The sequence below is a fragment of the Oncorhynchus gorbuscha genome, linkage group LG07 (assembly GCF_021184085.1).
Source record: "Oncorhynchus gorbuscha isolate QuinsamMale2020 ecotype Even-year linkage group LG07, OgorEven_v1.0, whole genome shotgun sequence".
Taxonomy (NCBI): domain Eukaryota; kingdom Metazoa; phylum Chordata; class Actinopteri; order Salmoniformes; family Salmonidae; genus Oncorhynchus; species Oncorhynchus gorbuscha.
Genome location: NC_060179.1, coordinates 16,171,092 through 16,192,730, shown reverse-complemented (window position 1 = coordinate 16,192,730; position 21,639 = coordinate 16,171,092). Strand labels below are relative to the sequence as shown.

General features: G+C 45.0%; 1 protein-coding gene across 1 annotated transcript in view; it reads right to left on the bottom strand.

Moving 5' to 3' along the window:
- LOC124039539 (coiled-coil domain-containing protein 191-like) overlaps positions 1-21,639 on the bottom strand; it is a 42,872-nt gene that overhangs the window by 20,814 nt on the left and 419 nt on the right. Inside the window, 11 exon segments of the mRNA XM_046355621.1 lie at positions 749-1,040; positions 8,518-8,650; positions 9,645-9,897; positions 10,238-10,428; positions 10,510-10,663; positions 10,852-10,972; positions 10,975-11,074; positions 11,255-11,436; positions 11,583-11,735; positions 11,798-11,933; positions 12,072-12,113. Coding sequence (XP_046211577.1) covers positions 749-1,040; positions 8,518-8,650; positions 9,645-9,897; positions 10,238-10,428; positions 10,510-10,663; positions 10,852-10,972; positions 10,975-11,074; positions 11,255-11,436; positions 11,583-11,735; positions 11,798-11,933; positions 12,072-12,113 — 1,757 coding nt within the window.

The following is a 21,639-nucleotide window of genomic DNA, read 5'->3' as shown; positions in this document are numbered from 1 at the left end:
CCCGTCTGCTGTTCAACCTTCCCAAGTTCTCTCACGTCACCCCGCTCCTCCGTTCTCTCCACTTGCTTCCAGTTGAAGCTCGCATCCGCTACAAGACCATGGTGCTTGCCTACGGGGCTGTGAGGGGAACGGCACCTCAGTACCTCCAGGCCCTACACCCAAACAAGGGCACTGCGTTCATCCACCTCTGGCCTGCTCGCCTCCCTACCACTGAGTTAGTACAGCTCCCGCTCAGCCCAGTCAAAACTGTTCGCTGCTCTGGCCCCCCAATGGTGAAACAAACTCCCTCACGACGCCAGGACAGCGGAGTCAATCACCACCTTCCGGAGACACCTGAAACCCCACCTCTTTAAGGAATACCTAGGATAGGATAAGTAATCCCTCTCACCCCCCCCCCTTAAGATTTAGATGCACTATTGTAAAGTGTTCCACTGGATGTCATAAGGTGAATGCACCAATTTGTAAGTCGCTCTGGATAAGAGCGTCTGATAAATGACTTAAATGTAAATTACTTAAATGTTAGTCAGATAAGACGAGCAGGCGCAAATGGCTCAGCTTCAAAATGTTAGTGATCAATTTAGTGATGCTAGAGCCCTACCTGTACCCTTGTTATTGATGGAAAAACAGGCCCTACTTGGCCCTAACCTGATGTTTAACGTTGGGCTAAGGTCAGACACACCCTACAATGGCAACCTGTGCGCCTCTTCTCCTCACCTGGGTTCCCATGGTAATGTGAAGAGGGACCAACCTGGATTCTTTGGGGTCAGAGGTCATCTCTCTGGGCCTTGGTGATGATGGGACAGCGATCTGGGCGGCTGTCTGGGCCTCCTGCCTCAGTCCCATCATGCTCTGCTCCTCCTGGAGGCGTGTGATCTGCTCCTGTTGCTCCCTGAGGAGCTTCCTCTGCTCTGCAATGGTCTGTTGCTGGCTGGCATGGCGATGCTCGAACCGGCCCCCACACACCGCTGCTGTATGAGACCGGGGGGCAGCCCCTACACTGTCGTCCCCATCGCCCCTCTCCCGTGCTCGCCTCAGTTCGCCTATTGAATAGAATAGAACTTTATCATGAAATGATGCACATTTTTAACCCTTTGTGGAAGTAGAAATCTAAATCACTGATATATATTTAAAGTTTCCCCTTTTCACCAATATATATTTTAACTACCTTGGTTGGAACGGAACTGAAAGAAATAGTGTTTCTGTTCAGAACAAATGATTGGAAAAGGGTTTGGGTTCCAACCGCTGCTTGATAGAACTAGAGGACAGACAAGTTGCCCTTAACTAAGATGTACAGTTGAAGTCAGAAGTTTACATAAACCTTAGCCAAATACATTTAAACTCATTTTTTCAGAATTCCTGACATTTAGTAAAAATTCCGTCTTAGGTCAGTTAGGATCACCACTTTATTTTCAGAATGTGAAATGTCAGAATAATTGCAGAGAGAATGATTTATTTCAGCTTTTATTTATTTCATCACATTCTAGTGGGTCCAAAGTTTACACACACACTCAATTGCCTTCCACAAGTTTCCCATAATAAGTTGGGTGAATTTTTGCCCATTCCTCCTGACAGAGCTGGTGTAACTGAGTCAGGTTTGTAGGCCTCCTTGCTCACGCACGCTTTTTCAGTTCTGCCCACAAATTTTCTATAGGATTAAGGTCAGGGCTTTGTGATGGCCACTCCAATACCTTGACTTTGTTGTCCTTAAGCCATTTTGCCACAACTTTGGAAGTATGCTTGGGGTCATTGTCCATTTGGAAGACCCATTTGCGACCAAGCTCGATGTCTTGAGATGTTGCTTCAATATATCCACATCATTTTCCTTTTAAAATTTCACCTTTATTTAACCAGGTAGGCTAGTTGATAACAAGTTCTCATTTACAACTGCGACCTGACCAAGATAAAGCAAAGCAGTGTGACACAAACAACCACACATGGAGTTACACATGGAATAAACAAACATACAGTCAATAATACAATAGAAAAAGTCTTTATACATTGTTTGCAAATGAGGTAGAATAAGGGAGGAAAGGCAATAAATAGGCCATAGTGGTGAAATAATTACAAAATAGCAATTAAACACTGAAGTGATAGATGTGCAGAAGATGAGTGTGCAAGTAGAGATACTGGGTAGCAAAGGAGCAAAATAAATAACAGTATGGGGATGAGGTAGTTGGATGGGCTATTTACAGATGGGCTATGTACAGGTGCAGTGATCTGTGAGCTGGTGCTTAAAGTTAGTGAGGGAGATATGAGTTTCCAGCTTCAGTGGTTTTTTTCAGTTCGTTCCAGTAATTGGCAGCAGAGCACTGTAAGGAAAGGCGGCCAAATGTCACACCCTGACCTTAGTATTCTTTGTTTTCTTTATTATTTTGGTTAGGTCAGCCACCAATATTTAGTATTTAGTCAGCCACCAATTGTGCATGTTCTCCCACTTAAAAAGATGAGAGAGGCCTGTAATTTTCATCATAGGTACACTTCAACTATGATAGACAAAATGAGAAATAAATTCCAGAAAACCACATTGTAGGATTTTTAATAAATGTATTTGCAAATTATGGTGGAAAATAAGTATTTGGTCACCTACAGACAAGCAAGATTTCTGGCTCTCACAGACCTGTAACTTCTTCTTTAAGAGGCTCCTCTGTCCTCCACTCGTTAACTGTATTAATGGCACCTGTTTGAACTTGTTATCAGTATAAAAGACACCTGTCCACAACCTCAAACAGTCACACTCCAAACTCTACTATGGCCAAGACCAAAGAGCTGTCAAAGGACACCAAAAACAAAATTGTAGACCTGCACCAGGCTGGGAAGACTGAATCTGCAATAGGTAAGCAGCTTGGTTTGAAGAAATCAACTGTGGGAGCAATTATTAGGAAATGGAAGACATACAAGACCACTGATAATCTCCCTCGATCTGGGGCTCCACGCAAGATCTCACCCCGTGGGGTCAAAATGATCACAAGAACGGTGAGCAAAAATCCCAGAACCACACGGGGGGACCTAGTGAATGACCTGCAGAGAGCTGGGACCAAAGTAACAAAGCCTACCATCAGTAACACACTACGCCGCCAGGGACTCAAATCCTGCAGTGCCAGACGTGTCCCCCTGCTTAAGCCAGTACATGTCCAGGCCCGTCTGAAGTTTGCTAGAGAGCATTTGGATGATCCAGAAGAAGATTAGGAGAATGTCATATGGTCAGATGAAACCAAAATATTACTTTTTGGTAAAAACTCAACTCGTCGTGTTTGGAGGACAAAGAATGTTGAGTTGCATCCAAAGAACACCATAACTACTGTGAAGCATGGGGGTGGAAACATCATGCTTTGGGGCTGTTTTTCTGCAAAGGGACCAGGACGACTGATCCGTTTAAAGGAAAGAATGAATGGGGCCATGTATCGTGAGATTTTGAGTGAAAACCTCCTTCCATTAGCAAGGGCATTGAAAATGAAATGTGGCTGGGTCTTTCAGCATGACAATGATCCCAAACACACCGCCGCCTGGGCAACGAAGGAGTGGCTTCGTAAGAAGCATTTCAAGGTCCTGGAGTGGCCTAGCCAGTTTCCAGATCTCAACCCCATAGAAAATCTTCGGAGGGAGTTGAAAGTCCGTGTTGCCCACCATGAGCCCCAAAACCTCACTACTCCAGAGGAGATCTGCATGGAGGAATGGGCCAAAATACCAGCAACAGTGTGTGAAGACTTACAGAAAACGTTTGACCTCTGTCATTGCCAACAAAGGGTATATAACAAAGTAATGAGAAACTTTTGTTATTGACCAAATACTTATTTTCCACCATAATTTGCAAATAAATTAATAAGAAATCCTACAATGTGATTTTCTGGATTTTTTTTCTCATTTTGTCTGTCATAGTTGAAGTGTACATATGATGAAAATTACAGGCCTCTCTCGTCGTTTTAAGTGGGAGAACTTGCACAATTGGTGGCTGACTAAATACTTTCTTGCCCCACTGTATATGTGTCTTTGTTCTGTCTAGGATTTTTGTATGTTTATGGGGTTGTTTCTAGTCTAGGTGTTTTATGTCTATGGTTGCCTAGATTGGTTCTCAGAGGCAGCTGTTTATCGTTGTCTCTGATGGGGGCCATATTTAGGTAACCATATTCCTTGTATTTTGTGGGTTATTGTCTATGTGTAGTTGCCTGTTTCAGCACTCGTGTTATATAGCTTCACATTCGTTTTGTTGTTTTGTTTAGTTTGTTTAAGTGTTATTCGTGTTCTTCCTGCGCCTTGGTCTCCTCGTTACAACATACGTGACACCAAAGGAGGAATTGGCTTTGGGGGTGACCAGTACTTGCTGGAGCGCGTGCTACCGGTGGGTGCTGCTATGGTGACCAGTGAGCTGAGACAAGGCGGGGCTTTACCTAGCAAAGACTTATAGATGACCTGGAGCCAGTGGGTTTGGCGACGAATATGAAGCGAGGGCCAGCCGACGAGAGCATACAGGTCAAAGTGGTGGGGAGTATATGAGACTTTGGTGACAAAATGGATGGCACTGTGATAGACTGCATCGAATTTGCTGGGTAGAGTGTTGGAGGCTATTTTGTAAACGACATTGCCGAAGTTGAGGATCGGTAGGATAGTCAGTTTTATGAGGCTATGTTTGGCAGCATGAGTGAAGGATGCTTTGTTGCGAAATATGAAGCCGATTCTAGATTGAATTTTGGATTGGAGATGCTTAATAAGTCTGAAAGGAGAGTTTACAGTCTAACCAGACACCTAGGTATTTGTAGTTGTCCACATATTCTAAGTCAGAACCGTCCAGAGTAGTGATGCTGGACGGGCAGACCGGTGTGGGCAGCGATTGGTTGAAAAGCATGCATTTAGTTTTACTTGCATTTAAGAGCAGTTGGAGGCCACAGAAGGAGAGTTGTATGGCAATATAATCTCATCTGGTGGTTAGTTAACAGTGTCCAAAGAAGGGCCAGAAGTATACAGTATGGTGTTGTCTGCGTAGAGGTGGATCAGAGACTCACCAGCAGCAAGAGCGACATCATTGATCTATACAGAGAAGAGAGTCGGCCTGAGAATTGACCCCTGTGGCACCCCCATAGACTGCCAGAGGTCCGGACAACAGGCCCACCGATTTGACACACTGAACTCTGTCTGAGAAGTAGTTGGTGAACCAGGCGAGGCAGTCATTTGAGAAACCAAGGCTGTTGAGTCTGCCGATAAGAATGTGGTGATTGACAGAGTCGAAAGCCTTGGACAGGTCGATGAATACAGCTGCACAGTATTGTCTCTTATCGATGGCGTTTATGATATTGTTTAGGACCTTGAGCGTGGCTGAGGTGCACCCATGACAAGCTCAGAAACCAGATTGCATAGCGGAGAAGGTACGGTGGGATTCTAAATGGTCGGTGATCTGTTTAACTTGGCCTTAAATGACCTTAGAAAGACAGAGTAGAATAGATATAGGTCTATAGCAGTTTGGGTCTAGAGTCAGAAGAGGGGGATGACCACAGCATTTTGGGGATCTCAGACGATAAGAAAGAGGTTGAACAGGCTTGTAATAGGGGTTGCAACAATTTCAGCGGATAATTGTAAAGAGGGTCCAGATTGTCTAGCCCGACTGATTTGTAGGGGTCTAGATTTTGCAGCTCTTTCAGAACATCAGCTATCTGGATTTGGGTGAAGAAGAAATGGGGAGGCTTGGGCAAGTTGCTGTGGGGGGTGCAGGGCTGTTGACCGGGATAGGGGTAGCCAGGTGGAAAGCATGGCAAGCCGTAGAAAAATGCTTGTTGAAATTCTCAATTATCGCGGATTTATCAGTGGTGACAGTGTTTCCTAGCCTCAGTGTAGTGGGCAGCTGGGAGGAGGTGCTCTTATTCTCCATGGACTTTACAGTGTCCCAGAACGTTTTGTAGTTTTTTCTACAGGATGCAAATTTCTGTTTAAAAAAGCTAGCCTTTGCTTTCCTAACTGCCTGTCTATATTGGTTCCTAAATTCCCTGAAAAGTTGCATAACGCGGGGGCAATTCGATGCTAATGCAGTACGCCACAGGATGTCAGGTCTGGAGTGAACCAAGCGCTATATCTGTTCCTGGTTCTACATTTTTTTGAAAGGGGCATGCTTATTTAAATTGGTGAGGAAAGCACTTTTAAAGAATAACCAGACATGAGGTCAATATCCTTCCAGGATACCCGGGCCAGGTCGATTAGAAAGGCCTGCTCGCTGAAGTGTTTTAGGGAGCGTTTGACAGTAATGATGGGTGGTCGTTTGACCGCAGACCCATTACAGACGCAGACAATAAGGCAGTGATCGCTGAGATCCTGGTTGAAGACAGCAGAGGTGTATTTGGAGGGCAGGTTGGTTAGGAGGATATCTATGAGGGTGCCCGTGTTTACGGATTTAGGGTTGTAGCTGGTAGGTTCATTGATAATTTGTATGAGAGTGAGGGCATAGTGCTTAGATTGTAGGATGGCTATAGTGTTAAGCATGTCCCAGTTTAGGTCACCTAACAGCACGAGCTCTGAAGATAGATGGGGGGGCAATCAATTCACATATGGTGTCCAGGGCACAGCTGGGGGCAGAAGGTGGTCTATAGCAAGTGACAACGTTGAGAGACTTGTTTCTGGAAAGGTGGATTTTTAAAAAGGTAGAAGCTCAAATTGTTTGGGCACAGACCTGGATAGTAAGTCAGAACTCTGCAGGCTGTCTCTGCAGTAGATTGCAACTCCGCCCCCCAGTTCTATCTTGCCGCCTGGGGAATGGGAGTGGAGCTAGGCACTGCAGGGCCTGGATTACCGGAGGAACAGAGGAGGAGTAGGATAAGGGTACGGCTAAAGGCTATAAGAACTGGTCGTCTAGTATGTTTGGAACAGAGAGTAAAAGGAGCATGTTTCTGGGCACGGTATAATAGATTCAAGGCATAATGTACAGACAAAGGTATGGTAGGATGTGAGTACAGTGGAGGTAAACCTATGCATTGAGTGACGATTAGAGAGATATTGTCTCTAGAAACCAGGTGAGGTCACTGCATGTGTGGGAGATGGAACTAAAGGGTTAGCTGAGGCTCTACAGTGAAATAAGGCAATAATCACTAACCAAAACAGCAATGGACAAGGCATATTGACATTCGGGAGAGGCATGCATAGCCGAGTTATCATAGGGATCCAGTGAGTAGCTCGGCGGGCTGGAGACACGGCAATTCAGACAGCTAGCAGGCCGCGAATAACAAGTTAGCATAAGGGCCTTAGAGGGACGTTGCGACGTAAGAAGTCTGTTGTAGCCCCCTCGTGCTGTTACGTCGACAGACCAGTCGTGAAGGATCAGCAGGGCCCTGTGTGGTAAAAGGTATATTGTAGGTATATTGGCCAAAGAACTTTTCCGATGGGCCTCTTCAGCTAACAGTCCGATATGCTCTAGACAGCTAGTGGGCCGCGGCTAGCAGGCTAGCAGATGGGCATTCAGGAAGAGCAAGTTGAAAAAAACCCTCGGGCAGATTACGTCGGTAGTCCTTCTTCATGATGCCATCTATTTTGTGAAGTGCACCAGTCCCTCCTGCAGCAAAGCATCCCCACAACATGATTATGACACCCCCATGCTTCACGGTTAGAGTGGTGTTCTTCGGCTTGCAAGCGTCCCCCTTTTTCCTCCAAACATAACGATGGTCATTATGGCCAAACAGTTATATTTTTGTTTCATCAGATCAGAGGACATTTCTCCAAAAGGTATGATCTTTGTCCACATGTGCAGTTGCAAACCGTAGTCTGGCTTTTTTTATGGGGGATTTGGAGCAGTGGCTTCTTCCTTGCTGAGCGGCCTTTCAGGTTAAGTGGATATAGGACTCGTTTTACTGTGGATATAGATACTTTTGTACCTGTTTCCTCCAGCATCTTCACAAGATCCTTTGCTGTTGTTCTGGGATTGATTTGCACTTTTCACACCAAAATACGTTCATCTCTAGGAGACAGAACGCGTCTCCTTCCTGAGCGGTATACAGGCTACGTGGTCCCATGGTGTTTATACGTGCATGCTATTGTTCGTACAGATGAACGTGGTACCTTCAGACATTTGGAAATTGAGGTCTTGGCTGATTTCTTTTGATTTTCCCATGATGTCAAGCAAAGGGGCACTGAGTTTGAAGGTAGGCCTTGAAATCCATCCACAGGTACACCTCCAATTGACTCAAATTATGTCAATTAGCCTATCAGAAGCTTCTAAAGCCATGACAATTTTCTGGAATTTTCCAGGCTGTTTATAGGCACAGTCAACTTGTATGTGTATGTAAACTTCTGACCCACTGGAATTGTGATACAGTGAATTATAAGTTAAATAATCTGTCTGTAAACAATTGTTGGAAAAATTACTTGTCATGCACAAAGTAGATGTCCTAACCAACTTGCCAAAACAATAGTTTGTTAACAAGAAATGTGTGGAGTGGTTGAAAAACAAGTTTTATTGACTCCAACCTAAGTGTATGTAAACTTCCGACTTCAACTGTAGGTAGGAGTTTCCCCTAATATATTTAAACATTTACTTTGATCACTCACCTGCACTCAGCGCCGCGTTACGCCTTGTCACCTGCCAGGGGAGTGTGTGCAGGACCACAGCCCCCAGCGGTCCGTCCCCTTGACAGGCAGGAGAGGGGGTGGGGCCAGCAGGTTGTGACCCTGGCTGACCTTTCTGCAGAGACAGGAATTGTGAAGTGTACAGGTCACATGGAAATAGGGGAAATGGGATGAAGTTGATAATGAAAAAATACAAAACAAAACAAAACAATCTCAATTAACATTGAAACAGCTAAGATGACATTTAAGCTGTATAGAAATGATAATAACCTACATTTATAGTCTCTTCTAACAGTCATCTAACGAATGCTTGACAGTCAGGGAGCATAGAAAATTCCAACAATGATAGATATGGGACTAATTTTAAGACATTTTGATGTCAAAGAAATATTATAACCAATTTTAAGTGCGGCCACCTCAGTGAAGACCAAATGCGGCATGGCAAAATGAGTTTGACACCCCTGATCTAGAAAGAAGTTTCCCTCTCCTTTTCCTCTCTCCCTCAAGCTCTATTCCACTATTCAATATCTCCCTTTTTGTCAGTCACTTCCTCTCTCTCTCTCTCTCTCTCGCTCTCTGAGGAGAAAGCAAACCTTGCAGTGTTGTGAACATTTCATCAACTTCCAGAAAGAAAAGTACAGGCCAACTCATGCGAGGAGAGGAACTCTGAAACAGAACTTGTTTATTCAGTAGATACTGATAGACTAATGCATGACTTTCACCAAATGAATACAAAAGCACATTTTATTGCCTTGCAGATTCATTTTACCATTGCAGAATTAAGCTATAGCTAATATTTAATTCATGACTACAGATCGTTACCACCTTCGGGCTTCTGTCTGTACTGTGATACACTCCAGCAAATGTATATCCAATGGGAAGACAACACTGTGTGTGTGTGTGTGTGTGTGTGTGTGTGTGTGTGTGTGTGTGTGTGTGTGTGTGTGTGTGTGTGTGTGTGTGTGTGTGTGTGTGTGTGTGTGTGTGTGTGTGTGTGTGTGTGTGTGTGTGTGTATCTGTCATGTTGTCTGTGTCCTCCTACATAGCTATGCCTATACTTTGTTTGTGTTGACTTTCCTCAGTGGGAGGGCTCTACAAGTGTCACTCACCAGTTCTACGGTTTCTGATTGGTCAGAAGGCTCAGGTAGGGCAGTGATTGGCTCAGGAGTATGCGTCTCCTTCATCATCTTGAGTTTCCCAGTTGCCACGGCATTAATCAGGGCGGCCATCTTGCGCCGCGTCTCTTGATGCTGTGACAACAGCTCACGGCGTTCTCTCTCCGCCCGACACCACAGCCGCCAATCACTCAGGCATCGTCTTAGCAAACGCCTACGGTCACTCACCATCGCCACCTGGCAGCGTCTACGAGGGATTACGCACTATTAGAGACAAAACACCTGGTGTGAATGTGATGAGTTTGAGGGCCAGATTTGCTAATCATCTTCACCAGGTGTTTACAGGCACCTGTTTACTTGGCAAGGCAAAACAAATTACCTGATTTAAAACTGTATAGGTTTCCTTCCTCAATGTTCAGAAGTCAGATTCTGTGTTAATATTAAATTCAGCCTGCGCACCAGTTAGGTATAGTTTTCACTTTTTAAACCAAAGTGCGAAACATAAAACTTCGCCCTCCCAGAACACCATGCAAGTTAAATAAAGTATGCAGATTGTAATGTTAGGACAGACTCCATTCTGTGCTTACCTTTTCTGGGTCCGTAACTCCTCCTCTGTTCTCTCCGCTTCCCGCTGCTCTCGCCCTGCCCACACCAGTGCCCGCCAGTCTCGCCACGCCCTCAGCTGTCTCCTCCAATCACAGAGCGCTGCCGCCTTGCCCATCTGCAACCTCCTCTCCAACAGCACTGAGTACCAGCCAGAGAAGTGCCTCTGCAGACACTGAAACACACACCAATGTGTTGTTGAGATGCTGTGAACACTAAGCACACACCACCAACAGAACTCTGTCCTTCTACTAACCTTAAGGTTGTGCATCTGAACCCTGACCTCTACTTGCTGTAGTCTGAGTGGTCTCTCAGTGTCACGTTGTTTCTGTGCAGTAGAGAATGAAGGGCCTGGCTGGAGTACCAGTGAGCTCTTAGCTGCCGTCTTCCTAGCGATCCTCTCCCTCTCCCTGTGGGGGAGACACCCAGACACAGTCAGACCTACAGGGCTCTGACCTAGCTCCAAACAGATTGGCTTATTTTAGAGACCCAGCATTCTGAATAAGAGCTCATTGCATGGGCGTGATGCAGGTGATTGTAGGAGTGTGGAAGTAAATGCGTGGTTTTGTTTGTCTTGCTGTTTCCATGGTTACTGTACATTTGCCTGGCTAGTTGCTCCAGGTTCCTCCTCTCCTCCGTCTCGCGGCGCAGTCGCACCATCTCCTGCTGCACCATCTCCTCCTGCCTGCGTGCCTCCTGCCTCCTCCGCCTCTCCTCCCCTGCTCCCTCCTCTGCGCCTCCTCCCTGGCCTGCCTCCGCGCCACTCTTTCCCTGTGCAGCCTCTCCCGCTCCGCGTCCCGCCGTGCACGGTTCTCACGCACCTGGAATGAGAAAAAAGGAGGAATTAGACGTGGATGATGTTATAAAAGAGAGCAGAATGTTGTAGTAAACAGCTTAATTCACTTCCATTCACTGGGACTTCCATTTGGCCCCTTATGTTTTCAACTTCTTGGGAATCCTGAGACTGTCCAATCCTGCGTAACGTCTCTCTGGTTCTGTACCTGTCGGTGACGTGCCTCCATGGTGAGGCTCGGGTCCCTCCTCATCCTCCTGTCTCGCTCTTCAGAGTCTAGTGCCAGATCCTCCACTAACCCAGAATCCACCACTTCCCGCTCCATGAGGTCTTGAAGGAAGTTGTTAACCGCTGAGCTCTCCTCTTCCTCAGCCAGGTGGGAATACAGATCTGAGAAAGAGACGGAGGGTGTACTGTATTACATCTGGTCCTTATGGACCCACTGACTGTGGTATGATGTATTAACTGAACCATATATTGTCAGATGGAAGTTAAGAGTTAAATATGTGGTGTTGTATAGGTTAGTGTCTCTGTACCATCAAAGTTACTGTAGTCCAGGGAGACAGGCTGGGCAGGTAGCATGGCTTCTGGACTGTTCTTCTCAGGGGAGACAATCACATCCTCCTCATCCTCCATCTCCAATTCCAGACGCAACTTGCTGTTCATCCAATCACTAAGAAGAGCCTGGGCTACAGGAAAAAAAGAGTCACAAAAAAGGGTGTGTGTGTGTGTGTGTGTGTGTGTGTCCTACCTTCCCCGTATGCTTGGTCATGATCCAGCAGCTGCTCTGTGCTGTGTAGTGCCATCGACTGACTGCTTATCACTGAATGGGGCTTCTTCAGGGAAAAAACCTCAGTCACTGCAATGTCTGAGGCCATTTCCACTGTCTGGGTTCACAAAAGCACACCTCATGAATACATATGGCCTTATAGACAGATATAGCAGAATAATATCCTCTGCACACAAACAGTGTATCTCTGGTTTCAGGAGGTAAAGATGGACAAAGTGAAAGAAAGAGTTCTCACCTTCATCCATTGGTTGATCTCCCCATTATTGAGCTGCACCTGCTATTGTAGAAAATGAGACTTATTTATGATGACAAGAGCAGGAGCAGGAGACCGTTTCACAGACAGTGAGAGTGGTTAACCAGTGGATGTAAAACCAAGAGAGTCCAGCCAATGCCTAATATTTGAGGATTATTTCAGATTAATTTCCTATAGCAGTTAATTTTTCCCCTCTTCTAAGAGTGATTCAAGTATCCCTGTGTCACCCTGTGCACTACCAGAGGATCTCCGTGTCATGACTGTCCACGAGAATCCCAACAGGTCAGATCAGGTTTGCAATGAATAACTTCAATCAGACCCCCTCTCACCCGTAGGGGAAGGAAAGAATTAGTGGGGATTAACAACTCACATCCTGTTGTAAATCAAGGGAGAAGAACCAGTCCTGCGCTCTCCAAATTCACCAAAGGAATGTGCTTTGTCTCAACAGACCTTTTTCCCTCTGAAACTCTTAACACATTCAAAGGCAACTACTGGAACAAAATGTCTAACGTATAACGTAGAAAATGGTAAGAGGCGATCAAAAGAACACTCATTTTGTGATGTTATAAAAAATGTTAAAAAGGAAATACTATAACTTTGAAGGTATACCCACTACATATATGAAGTTTACAATACTATGTGTTGTGCAGGTAATATGAAAAATTATCAATCAAATCTAATTTTATTTGTCACATACACATGGTTAGCAGATGTTAATGCAAGTGTAGTGAAATGCTTGTGCTTCTAGTTCTGACAATGCAGTAATAACCAATGAGTAATCTAACCTAACAATTTCACAACAACAACCTTATACATACAAGTGTAAAGGGATGAAGAATATGTACGTAAAAATATATGAATGAGTGATGGTACAGAACGGCATAGGCAAGATGCAGTAGATGGTATCGAGTACCGTGTATACATACAGTGCCTTGCGAAAGTATTCGGCCCCCTTGAACTTTGCGACCTTTTGCCACATTTCAGGCTTCAAACATAAAGATATAAAACTGTATTTTTTTGTTAAGAATCAACAACAAGTGGGACACAATCATGAAGTGGAACGACATTTATTGGATATTTCAAACTTTTTTAACAAATCAAAAACTAAAAAATTGGGCGTGCAAAATTATTCAGCCCCTTTACTTTCAGTGCAGCAAACTCTCTCCAGAAGTTCAGTGAGGATCTCTGAATGATCCAATGTTGACCTAAATGACTAATGATGATAAATACAATCCACCTGTGTGTAATCAAGTCTCCGTATAAATGCACATGCACTGTGATAGTCTCAAAGGTCTGTTAAAAGCGCAGAGAGCATCATGAAGAACAAGGAACACACCAGGCAGGTCCGAGATACTGTTGTGAAGAAGTTTAAAACCGGATTTGGATACAAAAAGATATCCCAAGCTATAAACATCCCAAGGAGCACTGTGCAAGCGATAATATTGAAATGGAAGGAGTATCAGACCACTGCAAATCTACCAAGACCTGGCCGTCCCTCTAAACTTTCAGCTCATACAAGGAGAAGACTGATCAGAGATGCAGCCAAGAGGCCCATGATCACTCTGGATGAACTGCAGAGATCTACAGCTGAGGTGGGAGACTCTGTCCATAGGACAACAATCAGTCATATATTGCACAAATCTGGCCTTTATGGAAGAGTGGCAAGAAGAAAGCCATTTCTTAAAGATATCCATAAAAAGTGTTGTTTAAAGTTTGCCACAAGCCACCTGGGAGACACACCAAACATGTGGAAGAAGGTGCTCTGGTCAGATGAAACCAAAATTGAACTTTTTGGCAACAATGCAAAACGTTATGTTTGGCGTAAAAGCAACACAGCTCATCACCCTGAACACACCATCCCCACTGTCAAACATGGTGGTGGCAGCATCATGGTTTGGGCCTGCTTTTCTTCAGCAGGGACAGGGAAGATGGTTAAAATTGATGGGAAGATGGATGGAGCCAAATACATGACCATTCTGGAAGAAAACCTGATGGAGTCTGCAAAAGACCTGAGACTGGGACGGAGATTTGTCTTCCAACAAGACAATGATCCAAAACATAAAGCAAAATCTACAATGGAATGGTTAAAAAATAAACATATCCAGGTGTTAGAATGGCCAAGTCAAAGTCCAGACCTGAATCCAATCGAGAATCTGTGGAAAGAACTGAAAACTGCTGTTCACAAATGCTCTCCATCCAACCTCACTGAGCTCGAGCTGTTTTGCAAGGAGGAATGGGAAAAAATTTCAGTCTCTCGATGTGCAAAACTGATAGAGACATACCCCAAGCGACTTACAGCTGTAATCGCAGCAAAAGGTGGCGCTACAAAGTATTAACTTAAGGGGGCTGAATAATTTTGCACGCCCAATTTTTCAGTTTTTGATTTGTTAAAAAAGTTTGAAATATCCAATAAATGTCGTTCCACTTCATGATTGTGTCCCACTTGTTGTTGATTCTTCACAAACAAATACAGTTTTATATCTTTATGTTTGAAGCCTGAAATGTGGCAAAAGGTCGCAAAGTTCAAGGGGGCCGAATACTTTCGCAAGGCACTGTATGAGAGGAGTAATGTAGGGTATGTAAACAAATAAAAGTGGCATTGTTTAAAGTGACTAGTGATACATTTTTTGACATCAATGTTTCCATTATTAAAGTTGCTGGAGTTGAGTCAGTATGTTGGCAGCAGCCACTCAATGTTAGTGGTGGCTGTTTAACAGTCTGATGGCCTTGAGATAGAAGCTGTTTTTCAGTCTCTCGGCCCCTGCTTTGATGCACCTGTACCGACCTCGTGGGTGAACAGGGAGTACAGAAGAGGGCTCAGAACGCACCCTTGTGGGGCCCCAGTGTTGAGGATCAGCGGGGTGGAGATGTTTTGTTACCTACCCTCACCACCTGGGGGCAGCCCGTCAAGAAGTCCAGGACCCAGTTGCACAGGGCGGGGGTCGAGACCCATGGTCTCGAGCTTGATGACGAGTTTGGAGGGTACTATGCTGAGCTCTAGTCGATGAACAGCATTCTCACATAGGTATTCCTCTTGTCCAGATGGGTTAGGGCAGTGTGGTTGTGTTTGCATCGTCTGTGGACCTATTGGGGCGGTAAGTAAATTGGAGTGGGTCTAGGGTGTCAGGTAGGGTGGAGGTGATATGGCCCTTGACAAGTCTCTCAAAGCACTTCATGATGATGGAAGGGAGTGCTACGGGGTAGTCATTTAGCTCAGTTACCTTAGCTTTCTTGGGAACAGGAACAATGGTGGCACTCTTGAAGCACGTGGGAACAGCAGACTGGGATAAGGATTGATTGATATGTCCGTAAACACACCAGCCAGCTGGTCTGCGCATGCTCTGAGGACGCGGCTGGGGATGCCGTCTGGGCCTGCAGCCTTGCGAGGGTTAACACATTTAAATGTTTTACGCACGTCGGCTGCAGTGAAGGAGAGTCCGCAGGTTTTGGTAGTTGGCCGTGTCAGTGGCACTGTATTGTCCTCAAAGCGAGCAAAGAAGTTGTTTAGTCTGTCTGAGAGCAAGACATCCTGGTCCGCGACGGGGCTGGTTTTCTTTTTGTAATCCGTGATTGACTGTAGACCCTACCACATACCTCTTGTGTCTAAGCCGTTGAATTGCGACTCTACTTTGTCTCTAAACTGAGACTTAGCTTGTTTGATTGCCTTGCGGAGGGAATAGCTGCCTTCCTGAAGACAAACAATGTATACGAAATGCTTCAGTCTGGTTTTAGACCCCATCATAGCACTGAGACGGCACTTGTGAAGGTGGTAAATGACATTTTGATGGCATCGGACCGAGGCTCTGCATCTGTCCTCGTGCTCCTAGACCTTAGTGCTGCTTTTGATACCATCGATCACCACATTCTTTTGGAGAGATTGGAAACCCAAATTGGTCTACACGGACATGTTCTGGCCTGGTTTAGGTCTTATCTGTCGGAAAGATATCAGTTTGTCTCTGTGAATGGTTTGTCCTCTGACAAATCAACTGTACATTTCGGTGTTCCTCAAGGTTCTGTTTTAGGACCACTATTGTTTTCACTATATATTTTACCTCTTGGGGATGTTATTCGAAAACATAATGTAAACTTTCACTGCTATGCGGATGACACACAGCTGTACATTTCAATGAAACACGGTGAAGCACCAAAATTGCCCTCGCTAGAAGCATGTGTTTCAGACATAAGGAAGTGGATGGCTGCAAACTTTCTACTATTAAACTCGGACAAAACAGAGATGCTTGTTCTAGGTCCCAAGAAACAAAGAGATCTTCTGTTGAATCTGACAATTAATCTTAATGGTTGTACAGTCGTCTCAAATAAAACTGTGAAGGACCTCGGCGTTACTCTGGACCCTGATCTCTCTTTTGAAGAACATATCAAGACCATTTCGAGGACAGCTTTTTCCATCTACGTAACATTGCAAAAATCAGAAACTTTCTGTCCAAAAATGATGCAGAAAAATTAATCCATGCTTTTGTCACTTCTAGGTTAGACTACTGCAATGCTCTATTTTCCGGCTACCCGGATAAAGCACTAAATAAACTTCAGTTAGTGCTAAATACGGCTGCTAGAATCCTGACTAGAACCAAAAATTTGATCATATTACTCCAGTGCTAGCCTCTCTACACTGGCTTCCTGTCAAAGCAAGGGCTGATTTCAAGGTTTTACTGCTAACCTACAAAGCATTACATGGGCTTGCTCCTACCTACCTCTCTGATTTGGTCCTGCCGTACATACCTATACGTACGCTACGGTCACAAGACGCAGGCCTCCTAATTGTCCCTAGAATTTCTAAGCAAACAGCTGGAGGCAGGGCTTTCTCCTATAGAGCTCCATTTTTATGGAACGGTCTGCCTACCCATGTCAGAGACGCAAACTCGGTCTCAACCTTTAAGTCTTTACTGAAGACTCATCTCTTCAGTGGGTCATATGATTGAGTGTAGTCTGGCCCAGGAGTGGGAAGGTGAACGGAAAGGCTCTGGAGCAACGAACCGCCCTTGCTGTCTCTGCCTGGCCGGTTCCCCTTTTCCACTGGGATTCTCTGCCTCTAACCCTGTTACGGGGCTGAGTCACTGGCTTGCTGGGGCTCTCTCGTGCCGTCCCTGGGGGGTGCGTCACCTGGGTGGGTTGATTCACTGTTGTGGTCGGCCTGTCTGGGTTTCCCCCCTTTGGGTTGTACCGTGTCGGAGATCTTTGTGGGCTATACTGGCCTTGTCTCAGGATGGTAAGTTGGTGGTTGTAGATTTCCCTCTAGTGGTGTGGGGGCTGTGCTTTGGCAAAGTGGGTGGGGTTATATCCTTCCTGTTTGGCCCTGTCCGGGGGTGTCCTCGGATGGGGCCACAGTGTCTCCTGACCCCTCCTGTCTCAGCCTCCAGTATTTATGCTGCAGTAGTTTATGTGTCGGGGGCTAGGGTCAGTTTGTTTATCTGGAGTACTTCTCCTGTCCTATTCGGTGTCCTGTGTAAATCTAAGTGTGCGTTCTCTAATTCTCTCCTTCTCTCCTTCTTTCTCTCTCTCGGAGGACCTGAGCCCTAGAACCATGCCCCAGGACTACCTGACATGATGACTCCTTGCTGTCCCCAGTCCACCTGGCCATGCTGCTGCTCCAGTTTCAACTGGCCTGGGCCCTAGGACCATGTCCCAGGACTACCTGACATGAGGACTCCTTGCTGTCCCCAGTCCACCTGGCCATGCTCCTGCTCCAGTTTCAACTGTTCTGCCTTACTATTATTCAACCATGCTGGTCATTTATGAACATTTGAACATCTTGGCCACGTTCTGTTATAATCTCCACCCGGCACAGCCAGAAGAGGACTGGCCACCCCACATATGCTCTCTCTAATTCTCTCTTTCTTTCTCTCTCTCGGAGGACCTGAGCCCTAGGACCGTGCCCCAGGACTACCTGACATGATGGCTCCTTGCTGTCCCCAGTCCACCTGACTGTGCTGCTGCTCCAGTTTCAACTGTTCTGCCTTATTATTATTTGACCATGCTGGTCATTTATGAACATTTGAACATCTTGGTCATTTTCTGTTATAATCTCTACCCGGCACAGCCAGAAGAGGACTGGCCACCCCACATAGCCCGGTTCCTCTCTAGGTTTCTTCCTAGGTTTTGGCCTTTCTAGGGAGTTTTTCCTAGCCACCGTGCTTTTACACCTGCATTGTTTGCTGTTTGGGGTTTTAGGCTGGGTTTCTGTACAGCACTTTGAGATATCAGCTGATGTACGAAGGGCTATATAAATAAATTTGATTTGATTTGATTTGAATAGCTACACTGTTTGTATTTGGTCATGTTTCCGGTCACCTTGCCCTGGTTAAAAGCAGTGGTTCGCGCGAATGCTGCCATCAATCCACGGTTTCTGGTTGGGGAATGTTTTAATAGTTGCTGTGGGTACGACATCGCCGATGTACTTGCTAATAAACTTGCTCACCAAATCAGCGTATTCGTCAAAGTTGTTGTTTGATGCAATGCGGAACATATCCCAATCCACGTGATCGAAGTAATCTTGAAACGTGGAATCAGATTGGTCGGACCAGCGTTGAACAGAATTGAGAGCGGGAACGTCCTGTTTTAGTCTCTGTCTATAGGCTGGAAGCAACAAAATGGAGTCGTGGTCAGCTTTTCCAAAAGGAGGGCGGGGGGAGGTCCTTATATGCGTCGCGGAAGTTAGAATAACTATGATCCAGGGTTTTACCAGCCCTGGTAGCACAATCGATATGCTGATAGAATTTAGGGAGTCTTGTTTTCAGATTAGCCTTGTTAAAATCCCCAGCTACAATGAATGCAGCCTCAAGATATGTGGTTTCCAGTTTACATAGAGTCAAATAAAGTTTGTTCAGGGCCATTGATGTGTCTGCTTGGGGGGGAATATATGTGGCTCTGATTATAATCGAAGAGAATTCTCTTGGTAGATAATGCAGTCGACATTTGATTGTGAGGAATTCTAAGTCAGGTGAACAGAAGGACTTGAGTTCCTGTATGTTATGATCACTCTTCTTACCAGAAAGATGCTTATTTCTGTCTGCGCGATGCATGAAGAAACCAGCTGGCTGTACCGACTCCGATAGCGTGTCTCGAGTGAGCCATATTTCCGTGAAGCAAAGAACGTTTACAGTCCCCGATGTCCCTCTGGAATGCTACCCTTGCTCGGATTTCATCAACCTTGTTGTCAAGAGACTGGACATTGGCGAGTACTATGTTCAGGAGCGGTGAGCGATGTGCCCGTCTCCGGAGCATGACCAGAAGACCGCTTTGTCTGGCCCTTTTACGGCGACGGTGTTTTGGTTCGCCGGCTGGGATCCGATCCATTGTCCTGGGTGGTGGGCAAAACAGAGGATCCGCTTCGAAAAAGTCGTATTCCTGGCCATAATGATGGTGAGTTGACGTTGCTCTTATATCCAGTAGTTCCTCCCGACTGTATGTAATAAAACCTAAGATTACCCGGGGTACCAATGTAAGAAATAACACGTGTAAAAACAATATACTGCATAGTTTCCTAGGAACGAGAAGCGAGGCAGCCATCTCTGTCGGTGCCATCTCTGTAGTGTTTTTGTTAAGAGAGGGATGTGATATGAGAAGCTATAAGTGATAACTGTTTTCCATAACTTTGCACAGTGAGTAATCACCGCCCCGGAGTGAGGTCAGAGAGCGTGTCACCCTGACGGGACCGCCCTTCGAGCAAAAGGTATAAATGATGGGCTAAGGAAAAAACACATTGGACCAGAAAAGTGTGAATGGGCAGCTGCACGTTTAAAACGGATTGAACTTTGAATCTCAACACGAGGTGGAGACGATAAAATTACCTCCCGAACAATCACTGGTATGGCTGATTAGCTCTCCCAAGTAAAGTATCTTCGAAAGCGAATTTAAGTAGGACCATCCTGTTACTCTGCTCAAACCATCGTATTATGCTACTCTCATCAAACCACTGGGGAACCATCGATACGGCTGGCTAGCCTATCTTCAAAGAAGCATATTCAAGAGCGAATGGAAGGAAAATTAACTCTATAGTTCTGTTCAGGACTACACAACAAGTCACTGGATACCAGCCAACTACAGAGAAGGACAATGGTAGAAGACTTTTTGGAACCATTTCAGACAATCCGAGCCTTACAAGCATGCCGCAAAAAAGGCCCAACCCCCTTTCCAAGGAGATCTCCAGCAAACCCAGGCATTTCACGTAAATACATTCATGATTTCTTACTTAAAGCGGGCGGCGGTTCGTGTGCAAAGTATATGGTTACTGTAGGGGAAAGTAGTTTCTGAATGTACCAATGGTAAGTGTCTCTGACCCTCTCCCTCTTCATCTCTTCTTTAACAAGCAGCCATGTTGCCGTCATTCCGCTAGGGACCTGTTTTCAGCGTATTACGTCTTCAGTCAATAACCGGTGCTCGGATTTTTGCAGATGCATGGATGTTACGACTGTTCAGAATGGGGATATGATACGAGGTTATGATTAATAAATTGACTGTTTATAGATGTGATAGGTAAATATCTTTGAGTTTAATTTGGGGGATGGTAACTCCTTAAAGATTCGCTCTCGTTGTGCCCCAGATCCTAATGAGTTAATTGTTACATGATTCATTTAATTGGGTAACAATTAAACATAGTTAATTAGCTAAATAACAGTCTTCAGATTCATGTTAATTAAAGTAAAGTCACGACATCAAAAAGGCCATTTAAACTGTAAGGGCTTCTTCAGCCTTCTCCAGTCACTGGGATGTATAAATCCATACATTCTGAAGCCCCACTTTACTTCTAAAGATAGCTTTGAGGGCACTTTTATTATGGTTTTACCCATCTCGATAGGTTTCTTCCAGTAAGGAAATGTCTGAGAGATGGAGACAGAAAATATGATACAGTTGAATATATTTAAAGGTCACAGCTGTTTTTATCTCAATATTAAATCATTTCTGGGTAACAATTATTAAGTACCTTGCTGTGATTGTTTTCAATTAAAATGATAAAAAATGTAATAAAAAAATTGCTTCTCAACAAAGAGCAATTTCTCAAGTAAAAATTTAGCTTGGACTGTCTGAGTGCAGAGGGGAACATTGAAAATAAGCTGTTATTGGCAGAGAAGCTTGGAACTCTCTTTCTTATTGGTCTATTAAATAATTTGCCACCTGGTGATGTCACCACGCAGGCCAAAACTCCATCCCAACAAAACAAGCTGAAATTTCAGGCGGTCTTTTTTAAACAGCTTACACTAAAATGGTATTTGCATAATTGGAGCCTGCAGGCTGACTTTGGTTGTCTGGCTTCCAGGTTAAGAAGGGCTGGTGTTAAGAAGCACGGTGTGGCGGGTCATGTTTCGGAGGAGGCATGACTTGACCTTCGCGTCTATGGAGCCCGTTGGGGAATTGCAGTGATGAGACAAGTTCGCAATTGGATATCACGAAAAAAAGGGGCGGGAAATCAAAAAAAAAATGTAATAAAGGCAAATCATGTTTTTGACTGCACTAGGCCTTTAAAAGTTTTGTTTGCAGTGTTTGACCATGCATTGAAAGATCAGTTCGAGGTAATCAATTAATGATTTTTGCGTCA